Genomic DNA, 16,524 nt, shown 5'->3' with positions numbered 1-16,524 from the left:
AAGCCGACACCCCGCATGTGGCGTTCTACACGGTGATATACCTGACTTGAAACAGGTATTTTCTTATGTAGAAAATACTGGATAGGATTTTTTCTATCTCTCACTTGCATGTTGTCATATAAAATTCCATTATATTGACAACATTGTGTGAACAAAACAAGCAGCCATAATAGTTAAAAATGTCAAAACAGGGGCATCCTATATTCTTAATTACTATAAAACAAAGAAGTATGTCAACAAAGAAAAACAAAAAGGCGTATAGACAAAGTACATTAGAAATAATGGAAGACAAGAATAGAAACCAGTTTTAATTTATCATTTTCTTCGGAAAATGAATGAACACAGTCACTAAAATGACAGTTGCTTTTACTCATACCGTTTGTTGAATTAAGACTTCACTTTTATGAATTGGCAATAGAGTTCGGTATTTTTGTCATACTTTATTACTTACTGAATTAAATAAAATAAAGCTTATAATAAATGGCCAGCACTCTAACATACAGCAACATCTAACAATCACTTCTTACAACCTTAAGTTTGTTTACAGATGTCATAGAATCATCTTGCAACTGATTATATGTTTTATTTGTTATATGCGTTGATGGTCTTCAATGCTCTTCAACTTCGTACTTTATTTGGCCTATTCAACATTTTTTGATTTGAGCGTCACTGATGAGTCTTGTAGACGAAACGCACGTCTGGCGTATGTATGAAATTTCACTCCTGATATCTATGATGAGTTTACTTAATGTATTATTGACGTATAGAAGATCACTTCTCCGCCATAAAAAAAAGAAGTCGCATGACAGTTGCATCAAATGCCATTATATTAACAACGATGTGTGAACAAAACAAACAAATATAAAAGGTTTCAATGTCAAAAACAGGGGTACAGCAGTCAACATTGTGTAATTTTAATCACTGTAAAAACAAATAAATATGGAACAAGCACAAAAAGACATACAGACAGAGCATATCAGCAAAAATGAAAGGCAATAAAACAAAAATTTGCAAAAGCACAATAACACAATGACAGGGTGTATTAGTACAGAGGCACGTCATATGTATCAAAGAAACACAAAAAGGCATACAAACAAAGCACACTAGCAACAATGAACGAGAATACAAAAATTGTGACGATAGAACAATACAACAACGACGGGATGTACAAGTTCAGAGCCACCCCATACGGACCAATCAGTAAAAGTAGTATTCATAAAGACAATCAAAGACACGTTATTACGACTACGATAAACAACACCAGTACCTTGACTTTACACACCAAGAACACCGTGTATTATTTATGAAGTTGATGCAAAATATTTATCAACAATGTCTTGGTACCTTACGATAAACCTATTTAGAAAATGAACGAGACGTTATATTGACATAACCCTAGTTTATCAACTTTCTGCTCAAACACTGTTGACGTTTTACAAAAGCTGAGAAGGAGCTACAAGCTCTTGTATACCAAATATCACAAAATTGTTCTTTTTATAGCCGTATTTTGGTAATAATTAAAAAAAAGTTTTTTGTCTACTTTAAATATGAGGTACATTGTACAGGAGGTGGATAACACATGTTTCATTCTGCTGTCAATAATACAATGTTTCAAATTGATGTATGCATCGCATCATATAATTTTCCAACAGCATTGGTCCTGCTACTTGTAAAATCATGTGCTGCTTTAATATGGTGTATAAAAGTATTTCAGAACTCAAATGAAGCAGTTTTTATTCATCTGCACTATTCCACCCCTAAAGACAAATACACGAAAGAAGTGTTACACCCCTAACAAAAAACAAATCCACACACACTCAAACAAACAAAAAAAAAACAGAATACCATAGCCATCACTTTAATCCAGAAAGTTTCAACTTGTGCCAAATGCTTCAGTGAACAATTATAATTTGATCCTACATAAAACATTTTTAACTTGTTTTGAAAAAGACTATAATTGAAAAGTGAATTATATATTATCTCCCCATAATGATATATTGTTGAGAAAATTAACCAGATTTATCCAACATTAATCATGTCAATCACAGAGAGGGGTTAGCAAACATTTTTCAATTATAGCTTAATTATTGTTAAAACAATGTTCCCCTAAACATGAATGTTACTTTATTTAAATATAAGGACTGTGTTAGCTAAATCCACTAATGTTATTAGATATCATGAATTTTTATGACATTAGATATATATGCAAATTGTACTACTTACCTTTACCATGAGTCAGTCCGTGTGAATACTTATCATAACATAGACAAAACAAATATACTGATTTCAGGTCATTTATATAGGTTTTCACTTCACTTTCTAGTGGGCAAGCTACTATGGATCACAAAGGTGTTTTACATTAAAATTTGTACCGAAGTTTTGTATGTCGTGTTGGCCTAGAGAACAAACAATTGAAAAACTAATTCTTCACGAGGTCAAATAAAAATAAAAACTAGTTTATGCTATTTATAAACATTACCTTTCATTTCGGTATTTACTTAGTGACGGGGAACTTTTAAATGATTGCACTGTTTGACATACAGTCAATAAAATTATACTCTGGTTTTAAGTTATAAAATACTCATCATTCTAAAGTATTCACCTGAAGTATTTTTTAATACCTCGTTCGTGTTAATAATTGCTACAAAACAAAATGACATATGAAGTCGACACATATTAACCGATACTCATATGTCGTACATGGATACGTCAGAGACATTTAAAGGTGAAACATAGCAAAATAAAACTTCCTAGAAATTGTTTTAACAAATTTAAACAATATAATGCATTTGATGTAATACCCAATTTTAATTGCAAACTCAGGTAAAAATTATGAAACATGGAAACATGATTGGGAAATCCCAAAGGTATATGACAATAGCAAAGGAAGCTAAAAAATAAATAAAGGAAATAATAAACAAACAACACACAAGAGAGGCGTACCGAAATAGGTCTTAATGATACAAGTACTACGTCATTTTGGTATCTGATAGAGAGTGGTCTCATTGATCATCATAACATATTTTCCTATTGTATATGATCAAACAAAATTGTACATGGTACGCAAAACTGATAGGTGCTCTGGAAGGGTAAACAAATTATGCTCCACATGTACTACAAATAATTCAATTTTAAAGAATATTTGACAATACTTTTTAATAGGAGAAAATGGAAATGGAAAACAGGCTCCTGGATGAGGTATGCTTATATTTTTCTGTTTTATTATATCAATGATACAATGATTAAAATGCAACATATCGTGAGTACCCGTTGAAAACAATTGTTATCTCAATATTGTAGATTATTCATGAAATATTTATGCAGTTTAAGATAACATCGCCAATAATGCAACTATCTATGCTAAAATATAAACTAAGGAAGTAAAAATGACCAAAACAGGCCACATACATTTAAACATCTTAATTGCCCAAACATGGTTGCAAAATGAAATTCAATACCCCTAGAATTAGTATTGATGATTTTAATTGCACCTGAAAGGGTAAAAAAAGTGTGGCCAAAATTATAATGAGTTTTTTATATCCTGACTTTCTGTTTAACGTTTTTCTTTTTTAAGGTTATTGCTATGGAGCAGACTATTCGTGGATTGCATAAAATTCACACAGAAATATCGCATCGTATGACATCCAATCGGTGAATATCTTCTTTTCTTCACACACACGAACCTTTATCTTTAAATATGAATAGGAAGACACAGCAAGGATTGGTAATAAAATGCCTTTTTAGAACTAAGTTCAGCAATATTATTAGTGTTTCAGTTTAATTAAATATCTCGTGTATATTAATAAGGACTAAACCTTTGATTTTTCAGGAAATCGTTCGGGTATGTTTTTTTTTTTACCGTAAAAGCAAAGTGTCTTTTTTTCTTCTGATTTTTTCTAAGTGCAATCTAAGCGCACCAGTTTAAACTGCAAGTTAATCTTCAAATTTGTTTTAAAAACAGGAACGAAAGATACCAGAGGGACAGTCAAACTCGTAAATCGAAAATAAACTGACAACGCCATAACTAATAATGAAAAAGACAAACAGACAAACAATAGTACACATGACACAACATAGAAAACTAAAGAATAAGCAATACCAACCCCTCCAAAAACTAGGCTCAGGTGCTTCGGAAGGGTAGGCAGATCCTGCTCCACATGTGACACCCGCCATGTTTAAGATATAATACAGTAAGATATTATACATTTTTTTTGCAAAGTTTTAACATATATTTTAGCGAGAGTTGGTCTTTAAACGTAGCTGCTGCATCGAATAAAATTCAAAGTAAGTATATTTCTAAATCAAAGAATGCTGTAACGGCATCACACTTTTTATCACAATTTTCTTCCAATGACAGTATATTCAATTGGACTCAATGATTTAGATGATGAATATGTGTTATTTTTAGTGTTATAAATTATTATTTGTGTCTTTAATGTATTAAGGGTGTATTTTTCTGACTTTTCAGTCTCGTTCAGTCTCGTTGAAATCTCGTTATTGAATTATTTCCAAAACATGTGATACAAGTGGAAAATATCAATAAATTTTCAAACATAACTCTGTGAAAAAAATGTGTTTTTACAATGAACGGTTTTTGAGTAATCCAGTTTTCAAATTTTACGACCAATCAAGTCAATATTTTAAGCCAAAATTTTGAGAAAATGGATGAGGGATATAAAAAAATGATTTTACAAGAATCATGTACATCCCATATCATTTTGGTCTTTTCAAATTTCTTAGATATGTATTTTTCAATCATTTATAACAAACAAGTTCAAATAATATGCATTTTGTTTTTAAAACAGAGATAAATCATAAAAATAGAAAAAAAAAGCATAGTAAATTTTACACCAAAAAGCGTCAAAATATGATAAAACTTTCTTATATTAACACCTACCTGTAGCTTTTTTAAGTAAAATTTATTCAGATTGGTCCACTTCATCTGTATAGAAAGTATGAAAAAAAGTTTAATTCTGGAACTGTGATTTTTTTCACGAAAATAGCCCCAAAATAGGTAAAAATCGATGCAAAGTGGGAAAATCATCAAAAACGGGCATTTTCAAAGGGCCGTAGTAAAACAAGAAGTGCATCACCATATGATTTTTTCTTCACCAATTATTTTGATACAGTCATATAAACCCAAAAATCAGGTTAAGAAAAAAAGTTTAATTCTAGAAATGTTTGCCTCCTCAGAGGTGTACATCCTTAATTTAGGTTTTTTTAATATTTAAAGTACATGTAATATCGTTTGAGTTGAGGCAATTGCCAATGCATTCGTAACATATATATGTGTAAACATAATTTGTATATTAAGAGCTTGAGCAACATGTACAAACAGTAGAAACACAATTTCTGGAAGATGGAAGCACGTTAGAAGAATTGACCAAAGATGTATCCAACTTGATAAACAATTCTAGTAGATTAAATGCAGTTGTAGACAATGTACGAAAGTATGCTATTTGTGAGGAAGTCATTGGTGAAAAATATAAAGTTATGTCAAATAAACATCCAAGCAGAATTAAAAATCAACACTGCAAATCAAATACTATAAGAAATCTTCAAGAATGCTTTAAAGGAGAAACTAATAAAAACATTCTGACTATGGACCTCCAAAAAGAAGAATCCCTACCGCATAATATTAAACCGGAAGAAACGTCAATGATTTCACATGAAAGGTTCGTATTATATGGTATACACATACGGATGAAACGTCATGTTTGTTTTATAATTTTAAGTAAAGAATACCTCTACCAAAAGTATTTTATACAATTTAATTAATTATTTTAGACATTTTTTTTTTTGGAATTTATATCGACAGGAAAAATCTATATGTTTAACACCTACCTACCCTTTCATATCACCTTATATCATACCTTTATCGATTCAAAAGGGGTTACTTGTGGGTTTAAAAAAATGGTTGTTGTTCTTTGTGCTTTTAAGTTTTTAAATGAATGTATTGTGTATACCGTTAAAGTGTTGTATATCTGTTGTCATGTGAATGGTAATGCAATGCAAACTTTCACCTTCGGTTTAGTATGATGGTTTTCAATTTATGTCTATGATAAATACTTACATAATCAATAATTATTCAAAAAATAGCTTGTACATGGTCAGCTTAAATATTTCATGTTAAACTTTTGTGGTTTTTTTTTCTGTTCCGATGGTTTGAACAAAATATATTTTGATTTAAATAAGGAAAATTTAGAAAAAGGAATTTTTAAAATTGACAGCCACATCACAGTAAATTGTTAAATTTGACTGATTGCAACAACATAAGTCACTTAAAAAAGATGCAATTGTTTATTTAAAAAAAAATCGATTGTTATACAGATTTATATTTTAAAAATTAATAAAAAAATATTCTATTACAAAGAATGATTCTTATAATATACATATGTATCTTAATTCAGTACAACTAAACGACTGAGAAGAAGATCGCAAGATGAAGACAGTAGCTCTACATGTTCTAGTACGTACATTTATAATTGTTTTTGTATTAAAGACTAGTTATATAGAAAATTTGAAAATAGTAGAATTAAGATTTTAGCATATCAAAAAGAGTTAACTGTATGATTTGAATATGCATGAAGGATATAAAATATTTAAATGAATGAATGAGATTGTAAGATTGATTGTTTATCAAAAAGTAAAATCACAAAAATACTGAACTCAACAACATATCAACATATTAAAAAGTCTACATACAGACGACTTTAATTAAATGGGTAATATACATAATGGAAGAATGAAACCAAAATTATTTTGAATCAAATAAAAATTTATTAAAGGGAGGGCTGCATAATAAAATCAAAGAAAAGAAAAACAAATTTAAATGCCACAAGAAAAATATGCAGTGATAGACAGATTTATAAATTTAGCCACAGCAATGGCGCTGAATGAGTCGTTGAAGATCTTTTTTGTTCTTTGGAAAAAACTCGTTATCACCACAACCCTTCTGTCGAAAGCTGGTCCCGTTCATATTCTGCAAGATACATACTTAAATAAAACAAAATGATAATTATGATATTAACATTAATATTGATACTTTGCAAAGGTGGACTTTTTTATATTGATCAGCCAAGAACAATCAAGGAATGGATACAATACACCAATCTGGTAATAGCCCATGGTAAGTCTTTGATTGAATATTTATTTATTGATTCCTTTGAATTTTTGCAAAATTTTGTTAATTTACGTATCACTGTTTCAATTCAGGAAATTTATTCCATATTTTAAATTTCATGTGAAAAAAATAAAAATAAAAAAAAATCCTTCCGAAGGAAGCTCAGACATAAAATATAGGAGAAAAGAAATCCATGACCACCTCATCTAGTTCTTCTATAACATGTTTAATATTTTACCTATAGCACTTCCTTTTTTAGCCATTGTCGATACCAATATTTCAGCTTCTGCCAGGATGAAATCAGGACTAGTAAAAATTGGAGGATCGTTAGATGTTATATTGGTGTTAGATACATCTCAACGTATGGCAGGATATTTTCAAAAACTGAAATCGACCGCAATAGAATATGTTAACGGTATGTGTAGATTGAAGGTACTAAATAGGAAAATAAGTAGATGTAATATCAATGCCAATGACCAAACGATCTAGAACTGAAGGTCAAAGTATGAACTTCCAAACTCAGCACAACCAACACGTCATAGCAAGTGGTAAATGCCCTAGCTTGTTTTCAGTATTTCTGATAATTAGTTTTCCCTAAATCAACCTCAGATTTTTTCTATAGTAACATACCCTCTACGCTACTGGCCGTTATACGAACTCCCTAAATTATTGTCTTGGACTAGAAAACTATTTTTAAAATTATATACCATATAATAGTTCGAATACTACAAGTACCAATTAAGTAAACATGTACTTAAATAATATTTTAAACATCATTTGAATCGAGCTGATTAAAGAGTCAAACCAAATGATATAACATTAACATCTTGTAATTGCAAAGAAAACACACCAACAAAAACGAAGTCAATGTTACATTCTCAAGAAAATACATGTAATAAAAATAAGGAAGACAATATCCGTACAGAAAACAAAGTAATAATGCGTTTTATTTATACACTGTAGACTATATCATGTTAAAATGATCATCAACATGTAACTCCTAATATTTACAGGCATCAAACAACAATTTGAACGCACAAATATTGATAACGGAATAGGTATCGCTGTTTTTGGACGGCAGACCAGACTTATCCAAGAAGCAACTAATGATTATGACTTGGTATTAGAATTGTTAGGTAATATCCTAAGACCAGCTGTTATGTTTGATGAAAATTATGATTATTACAAAATACTATTTTTATCTTATTTATTATAATAATTAAATAAAGATGTAAATCAAATATTGTTTTGAAATCGTGATTTATTAGTTATTTTTGCAAGTCAAGCAATACTACACGAAATAAAGTATTATTTATCATTAGCATTTTTCACGAATTGAGCCTATATGTGTCATATATAGATATAAACAAATTAACAAATATGCACTGTTGTATTATTTAAAGGTAAATTAAAGCCAGAAGGGGATGCACATATCATTGGAGGACTTCTGGTGGGGTTGGCTGGTGTTGTATCATGTATGTAAATTTTAAATAATACTAAAATAGAAAAAGTATCGAAATTCATGGTTAAAAAAAGCACAAACGGGAGTAAAACAAATCTGATTGGACAAACATCAAGAGTACTGTTGTAAATGCATTCCCTGCAATATAATTTCATAATCATAAAATTCAATGACAACAATTCAAATCATTCAAATTCTGATGAATTTGTCAATTGTCAAATAGTAACAGTGTTAATTGATATAGCACCAGCAAAACTATTGATTACCGAGAAGAGGAGTTGTTAAACCGAAATACCTTAAATATTAACATAAAACCGCCCGACTTCCAAGTTTTCCATTAAGAGGTGTAAGCAATTACATTATTTTATTGAATAATTATCGTATGAATCATACCAATAACAAATGGTTACCAATCAGACGGTACTTTCAAGAAACTAATTGTCCATAGAAGCGGTACGACTTTTTTAAAAATATTAAACAAATCATAGAGCGTCCGAGCGTACACCATGGTCTTCCCGTTGTAATTCTGATCAGGTTAAGTTTAAACCACTGAAAATATAAAACATCGGATAAACAAAGATAAATAGCAATTCAGTTTTTATAATCAGATATTAACTGAAACAACAAAAGATGATCTGATGACGCCTCTGTTTTTTTTTATACAATAAGGTGGTGTAGGTTACATGCATGATACAGCTTTACAGCCGCATATTATTGTGTTCACGAATGGATCCTCAGACCAACACCTGCCATCAGTAGATTTGGATGACAAACTTGTGATGACATTCGGAAATTTACCAGTACGTAAATATATAGAAAATTTGTATTTATTATTTGTCTTCATTTTCGACAGAGATAGTTTGATAGCTATATAGTATAGTGTCTGAAAGTCTGTTTAACGTTCCTGTACCAAGTCAGGAATATGGTCATTGTTATATTGTGGTTCGTTTCTGTGTGTATTACATTATAACGTTGTGTCGTTTGTTTTCTCTTATTTTTGAGTGTAAATTCACATTGCGATAAGACGTGTCACGGTACTTGTCTATCCCAAGTTCATGTATTTGGTTTTGATGTTATATATATATGTTATATTTGTTATTCTCGTGGGATTTTGTCTATATGTGTTACATTTTAGTGTTATGTCGTTGTTCTCCTCTTATATTTAATGCGTTTCCCTCGGTTTTAGTTTGTTATCCCGATTTTGTTTTTTGTCCATGGATTTATGAGTTTTGAACAGCGGTATACTACTGTTGCCTTAATTTTCAATCTAAATAACTCAAATCTCAAACGTCCCTTGTTAATTATCTTGTTGTAGTGCTATAGTGCATCCTTGCATGTATTCCTATATTTGGTGTTCCTGGGTTAAATTGAAGCATGCAGAGAAATAAACGTCAGGAGAATTGATAGTCGTCAGAGGAATTAAATAGCTACTCAATTCCGAACTTGAGAAAAAATTGAGTCATATTTTCCACTAAAGTCATGTTAATCCTCTTATATTTGGTTGGTGAATATCAAGTTCGTTGTGTGAAATATAAGTTTTGCTAAAGCATCATACTCAACCTAAGTAGCTACATAGCGGGGAAAGTTAAGCGAAAAGGTAAAAACAAAATACGTAAAAGACTAAGCCTCCTACTTAAACATTTTATTGTTTAATTGTGTTTCCTTGTTTTAAAGGTAAAACCTGACGTGAATGGTGTAATGCATATGATAGCTTGCACAACTACCAAGATATTTTATGTACCTGTTGGAGGAAATTATCATAACATTGTTAGTATATTTCATAGTTTCTATTTATGAAACAAATGCGTTAATGGTTTACTTGAAATAGACAGCAAGTAATTTACAACAATAATCAAAATACATATCTACACTTCAAAATGTATTCTTTAATAGTAGGTTGTTGTCTATATAATGTGTCAATGAATAAATCTTACAACTGTTAGATACGAGATGACAATTCATCGTGCGAAATGTTCATGCATAACAGTATTGCTGTATGAAGTATTGCTTGTAAACTTTCTGTAAAAAAGTTATAGTTTTAAGAAGGTAAATCGTAAATTCGATCAATTACTTTAAATAAATTTCGTTTTAAATTATATAAAAGATGATATCCTTAGTCTTTGGGGAACTTTTTATAATCTAAAAAATATGGAATGTGAAATAATTACCAGTGAGACAACTATATAGCTAAGTTTAAATGAACTGGATGTAAAAAATTATAGAAAACCATACAGTCATCTACAATGAGAAAAACTCGACCGTTTGGTCGCCTATAAAGGGCAACATAAACCATTTTTCATTATTAGATAAAATTGAGAAAGGAAATGGTGAATATGTCAAAGCGACAACCACCCGACCATAGAGCAAACAACAGCCGAAGGCAACCAATGGGTCTTCAATGTAGCGAGATAGAGTAGATTTATGCTTTTCGATTTTCATTTGGTAATGATAAAATTGGTTACCTTTTACGTATTGTTGCAAAATACTTTATGAAACAGTCCTTTCCGTCATTGCTTCTAAAGGAAGTTATATTAAAAAACTTGTATATAGTTGATGAAATATCATGTGGAGGTATCTGACTCAACAGGTAATCGGCATTCGAATTCGTATCATGTGAACACCTTTTTTTTATAAATGATAATTGCATAATTTTACAGACTTTGGAAAAAATACGTTATGAAATAGTCCTTTCCGTCATTTCTTCTAAAGGAAGTTATATTAAAAAAAACTTGTATATAGTTGATGATATATCATGTGGAGGTATCTGACTTAACAGGCAATCGTCATTCTAATTCGTATCATGTGAACACCTTTTTTTATAAATGATAATTGCATAATTTTACAGACTTTGGAAAAGGCTGTTAGGACGACGAATGGAAAACTTATACCAGATGATGAAATAATTCGATTGATTCTAATGTCAAAAGTTCTGGTATGAATATTTTGTAGAATCATTTTTAAATCCAATTTAGGAACTTGTGACTAAATTTTACAAATTAAAGAATCTACATGAAAGTTGAATCTATACTAGTGTACTGGCAACTTTAATTCCCCAACACAGTAACAGTCTAAACTTACGATTTAAAAACGCAGTTATTTATCAAAAATGTATGAGTTATTGAAATATATAATGTAATAAGGAATAAAATTCGTTATTTCAGGCATTGAATGTCCCTTGGATGACCAATTTATACGGATTTCAAAAATATAATGTTACCCACATTTTTAATCAGAAAAAGATAGATAATTTGAGCCTAAAGTTTAAGAGGTTACTTCTGGTGTCATAAGATAACTAACGTTAAACTGATTTAAAATATATGATTTTTATAAATATTGGTTTAAAGACCACTTACAATTTTAAGTCATAAATGGTGTCATTTGGTCGTCTTTATCTCATTTATTCTCAAAAAAAAAAGTTTTAGACAAAATGGAGACAATTACCAAACGATTTGACAATATTACTTCCGTCGTTATATTCTTAGTTCAAAAACAAATTCTTTATGGGTACTTTTGATGGACATGAATAAAAAAATAGATACTTTCGTTAACATCATGAACACTTGTTGACGATTTCTATGAAGTCACATTTCTTTCTTTGACTTAAAGTTAATATGGATTAAAAAATAAATCAGTTCTTAGCATTGACCAATTAATCCTAATTATTAGTGTCTGACTGGCAATAACTCCTTAAACTGTTGTAAATGGTGGTTTTAAAGGGATGCATAATATCTTCTCAATAATATTTCTTACAATAAAATAACTCTTACAGTTACAAGAAAAAATCAAATTCAGATTGTCAAATCGGTTTCAAACCTTACCTGAAATTGACTGTGTACGTTTAAGTGGTTCTCTATTTTAAGCACCCATTGTCTTTGATTCATATGGTTTTACTGTCAGATCTGTAATTAGTGTCTATTATTTTTCTTTTTTTTTTTTTTTTTTTTTTTTTTTTTTGTGGAATTGATCGGATGAGATCAGCAATTTTCAACGGATTTTCATAGTTTGCACTTCTGTTGCATTTCTGTCCCATGAAGAGAAATGCCAAGTTAACATCATGTTCAAATACGGTTTTTCTATGCTTCATATATGCATACATAAAGCCATTAATTTCTCGTTACAAATTGAATTGTTTAACATTTTTCCTATTGATGCCTTTGAATTGATGCTTTTGATGTGAGATTTGTTCACCATTGGAGACCTATGATAACCTATAGTTGCTTACTTTTACATTTTTTGTCCTTGGTTAGGAATAGTCTCAATGGCAACCATACAACATCTTCGTATGATGTATTTTAGCAATTGACATCGTAAACCGAAACAACCCTGTTTATAACTACATAACTATAAATATAAATGTATTCCTTTATTTAACGATTTTTATTAAAACTTGTTTTCCTTTTTACAGAAAATAGCAATGGACATTGCGTCAGAAATTAGATATTCAAACAATCACAGCAGAGAAGTAATCAGAAGATTGTTAGCGGACAAACATAATTTTAGTGATCGATATGTAAGACAAGACACACTTATTTAAAAAGAATTATAGTCAAGTTACTAATGTTTACTTAAATCAAATATTCACTAGTGGAGAAAAAATTGTACTTATCATATCAGTTTGCTGTCTATTAATTCATTTTATAGAGGGGTGTTAAGCTTCAACCTTTAATCTTGACAATGGCTTATTTTTTTTAATAAACCTTTAATATTGTCTACACGTTTCGCGTGAGTTACGGCTAACTTAGTCAAACTAACTTCAACTACGTATTCCTTTGATCAGCTCTTCGTGGTGTACTTTGATATGGATTTTAAATATTTTGGTAACTAGCCTTAATAAAAAAACATTCAATACAGACATGTGCATCTGATGCATCAAAATTGATGTACATATGTGTGTATGTATTAAACAATTAGGCATGGGGGCGTGCTCAGTTATAAAAAACAAAACAAATATTTATTTTTTAGGATGACTGTCTAGATATGGTCCCAGATTTTATTAACCCTTTAAGGTATGCAAACAAGCAAGGAAAATATGTGGAACTCAAGTGTAATACACTAAAACTAGGAGAGAGAGTAAGACGTGGTCCTGATTGGATATGTAGTGATCAAGATTTAGATCTTCCAGGAACTGTCGTTGGACAAGATCTTTGTGGTATTTGATGTAGTCTAGAATGTGTAGAAGTAGCAAGATACTAAAAAATATCTGAGGAGTATTTTAAGAAGACCCGCAAAACACATTTTATGTTGAAAATACTCAACAATATTCAATATTTATCAGTTTGTTTCATCAACAAAACGTATTTTTGTTGTTTGAAACCTACAATTTTGGAAGTGTATAGTATATATATATGTTCTATTGTAAACCCGCAGAACTGAAAAATCTAAATTCTTGCAGTCTTCTGAATTGTCATAGTTCCACTGAAATTTGAAAAGATGGACATAATTAAGTCGAAACACAAACTTAGATACTTGAAGTACAAAATAAAGTTTTAATACTAGCTGTTTCCATGCAATATTCGCTCCTAGATTTAGTTACTTGTAATGATATAACTTTTACCATGCAAGAGTATACCCATTTTGTAATAATTGATAGTTTGTAGCTGCTTCCTTAATTATTAGCTGGTTTCTTGTTTCCTATTTTCATAAATATCCCATTCATATAACTCAGCAAATGTATCAGTCTAATAGGCCAAAGAAGTATATTTAGACAAAACTTATCAGGCAACAACCAAATCAAAAATAACAAAGATAACAAACGTACCAGACGTGTATTTCATTTAACAAAAAAAAACATCAGTGACTCTTAAACATTACGATACTAACATTTTCAAGGTAATTAATGTATAAACTCGAATATTTCCTCGATATACTACTCACGTTATATCGAGGAAATATTTTTCTTAATTAGACAGGATATGGGTAGAATGGGACCACGGGCAACGACTAGGATATGTGTTTGATGAACGTACAAATATATATCAGATAAGAAAAGTGACTGAAGTCAGAATACTAGTTGATGAAATGATAGCAGTCGGTTGTAGGGTTGTTAGAGGTAAAATTAAGTAGACAGTTGCATCAATATTATAAATAAATTATAGGATAACATTATTGAGAAAAACCTATGATTTCCAGTTCATTGTTTGGTAAAAACTACAGAAAGAACATTTTCAGTAGTGAATGTTATTTTCATATTATACACAAGAACTAAATGATCAATTTACTTTGTTCAGGCTACTCATCCTCAACGAAAAAAATCAATTTAAGTATACATTTTTTTTATAATATTTGATATATTGATAAATTACAGGTCACGATTGGAAGTATGGAGATTTTGATGGAGGTAAGGGTTCATTGGGAACTGTACTTGAAGTGAAAGATAAAAGCAAAGTGGTAGTAAGTTCTGTTCATTACTTAGAATTTAAATAACATAAATTTGATTATTGATATTACATACATTAGAGGAAATATTAGAGTACCGATGTTCAAATTTTATAAATATGTTTAGAAACTAGAAATCAAAACATCAAACCAAGAATAACTAAAAAACAATGGACAGTTTAACAGACAACACCATTCAGCACCAAATAACAGTACAGAAACACACTCAACATCAAACAATACAATATCTAGAAATCTGGTACTAGCACAAAATATTGTGGGGATTGAAACAGATTTTACACCCCATGCAAAATGTAATAATCATAACAACAGCAGCAAAAATTGCACACATGTTTACATTTGTACTTAGACCTGTTAGTTCTACAAAATGCTATTTTCATGCCACACTATTTAATTGATTATGAAACAATTACATTTATACAAAAATCTAATTTGTAAAGGTCAGATGGGACGGAACAAATAAAGGCATTTTCAAAATTGGATGTGATGGACTTTTTGAAGTGGTATTGTTGTAAGTATTAATTCACATAATGACAGAATAAGTTAGAACAACCTATACAAGTAATGTCAAGTTGATCGAATATTTTAGAGACACATTTAGGTAGTCCATAATGGTGTATTTTTTTTTTTTATCTAACTATAACAAAGTGGCATTTTTTTACCGTTTCTTATGTTTTATTACTTGTAGCGATGATTTTGTAAACAATGAGAACTCAAGACGATACATAAAGCCAAGTAAACATTGCTTTGCCAGACAACAGGAGCATCCCAACTTGGGCACAAGAAGTGATGAACCATTGGACTGTGTAGTTACATACTCCGACATATTAGGTAAGGTAGAAGCCGTCTAAAATCCGGGGAAAATAAAATGTTTGCGTTTAAAATGTAAACAAAAAAGGTTTCATTCAAAAATGAAATATCTCTGTATGTATTTAACAATGATTGTTTATGTATTAGCAGGACGTTGTACTATTTTACTTTGCAAGTTTCTTTTATTTTCAGATTAAAGAATTGCTCCATGAATGACAACAAACTTTTTGGTAATCTTTGGCATGAAACAAAGAATTGCTTTAGGACAAAAATAAAGGATGTCCAGGATGCAAATGTAGTTTGACTTCAATTGAGCTTATATGTTTCTCCAAACAAGTACAAATATTCAAAACAAAATGTGGCAACTTCCAATTTAGACATTCAAGTTGAATAGAAACTGGCAACTCCTTGATAACCGAAAATATTTTCAGCACAGCATGTTTTCGGTGATGTAGTAACTGGAATTCAACAATGCCATAAAGCGAGTTATCATGAAAAAAAAATTCTAACTCAATGTCTATATGTAACAAGATATTTTTAGTTTTTGTTCACAGGTAAATAAAGTGAAACTGAATTAATAGATACAAAAAACGTAAAAGTTAGTTTTAGCTGTAAGGACATGCAGTTTTGTCTCCGAGGGTATTTTCAGCCCAGTAGTCAGCACTTCGGTAAGCCTGGTAACTGTGATAATTGATTATATAAACAAACATATTACATATAAAATGTACTTAAA

The 16,524-nt window shown here is 30.2% G+C and overlaps 1 protein-coding gene and 1 long non-coding RNA gene across 4 annotated transcripts in view; one reads left to right on the top strand and one right to left on the bottom strand.

The window, feature by feature from the left end:
• LOC143071209 (uncharacterized) overlaps positions 1-16,524 on the bottom strand; it is a 195,278-nt gene that overhangs the window by 171,395 nt on the left and 7,359 nt on the right. The window lies entirely within an intron of this gene.
• LOC143070469 (uncharacterized) lies at positions 5,945-16,455 on the top strand. Of its 3 annotated transcripts, XM_076244750.1 has the most exons (15): positions 5,945-6,469; positions 7,055-7,129; positions 7,407-7,538; positions 8,137-8,259; positions 8,527-8,598; positions 9,255-9,385; positions 10,260-10,352; positions 11,431-11,517; positions 12,991-13,095; positions 13,548-13,734; positions 14,491-14,634; positions 14,890-14,975; positions 15,422-15,492; positions 15,670-15,812; positions 15,984-16,455. In XM_076244750.1, exons 3-15 carry the CDS (start codon positions 7,418-7,420, stop codon positions 15,986-15,988), a joined length of 1,368 nt encoding a protein of 455 aa, XP_076100865.1. In that variant the 5' UTR covers positions 5,945-6,469; positions 7,055-7,129; positions 7,407-7,417; the 3' UTR covers positions 15,989-16,455. The 3 variants fall into 3 exon arrangements, with proteins under 3 accessions (XP_076100865.1, XP_076100863.1, XP_076100864.1); XM_076244748.1 differs by having other exon boundaries at positions 7,055-7,538; XM_076244749.1 differs by lacking the exon at positions 15,670-15,812 and having other exon boundaries at positions 7,055-7,538.

The sequence above is a fragment of the Mytilus galloprovincialis genome, chromosome 4, assembly GCF_965363235.1.
Source record: "Mytilus galloprovincialis chromosome 4, xbMytGall1.hap1.1, whole genome shotgun sequence".
In the NCBI taxonomy this organism is placed as follows: domain Eukaryota; kingdom Metazoa; phylum Mollusca; class Bivalvia; order Mytilida; family Mytilidae; genus Mytilus; species Mytilus galloprovincialis.
This window is presented reverse-complemented; position numbering and strand designations above follow the sequence as displayed.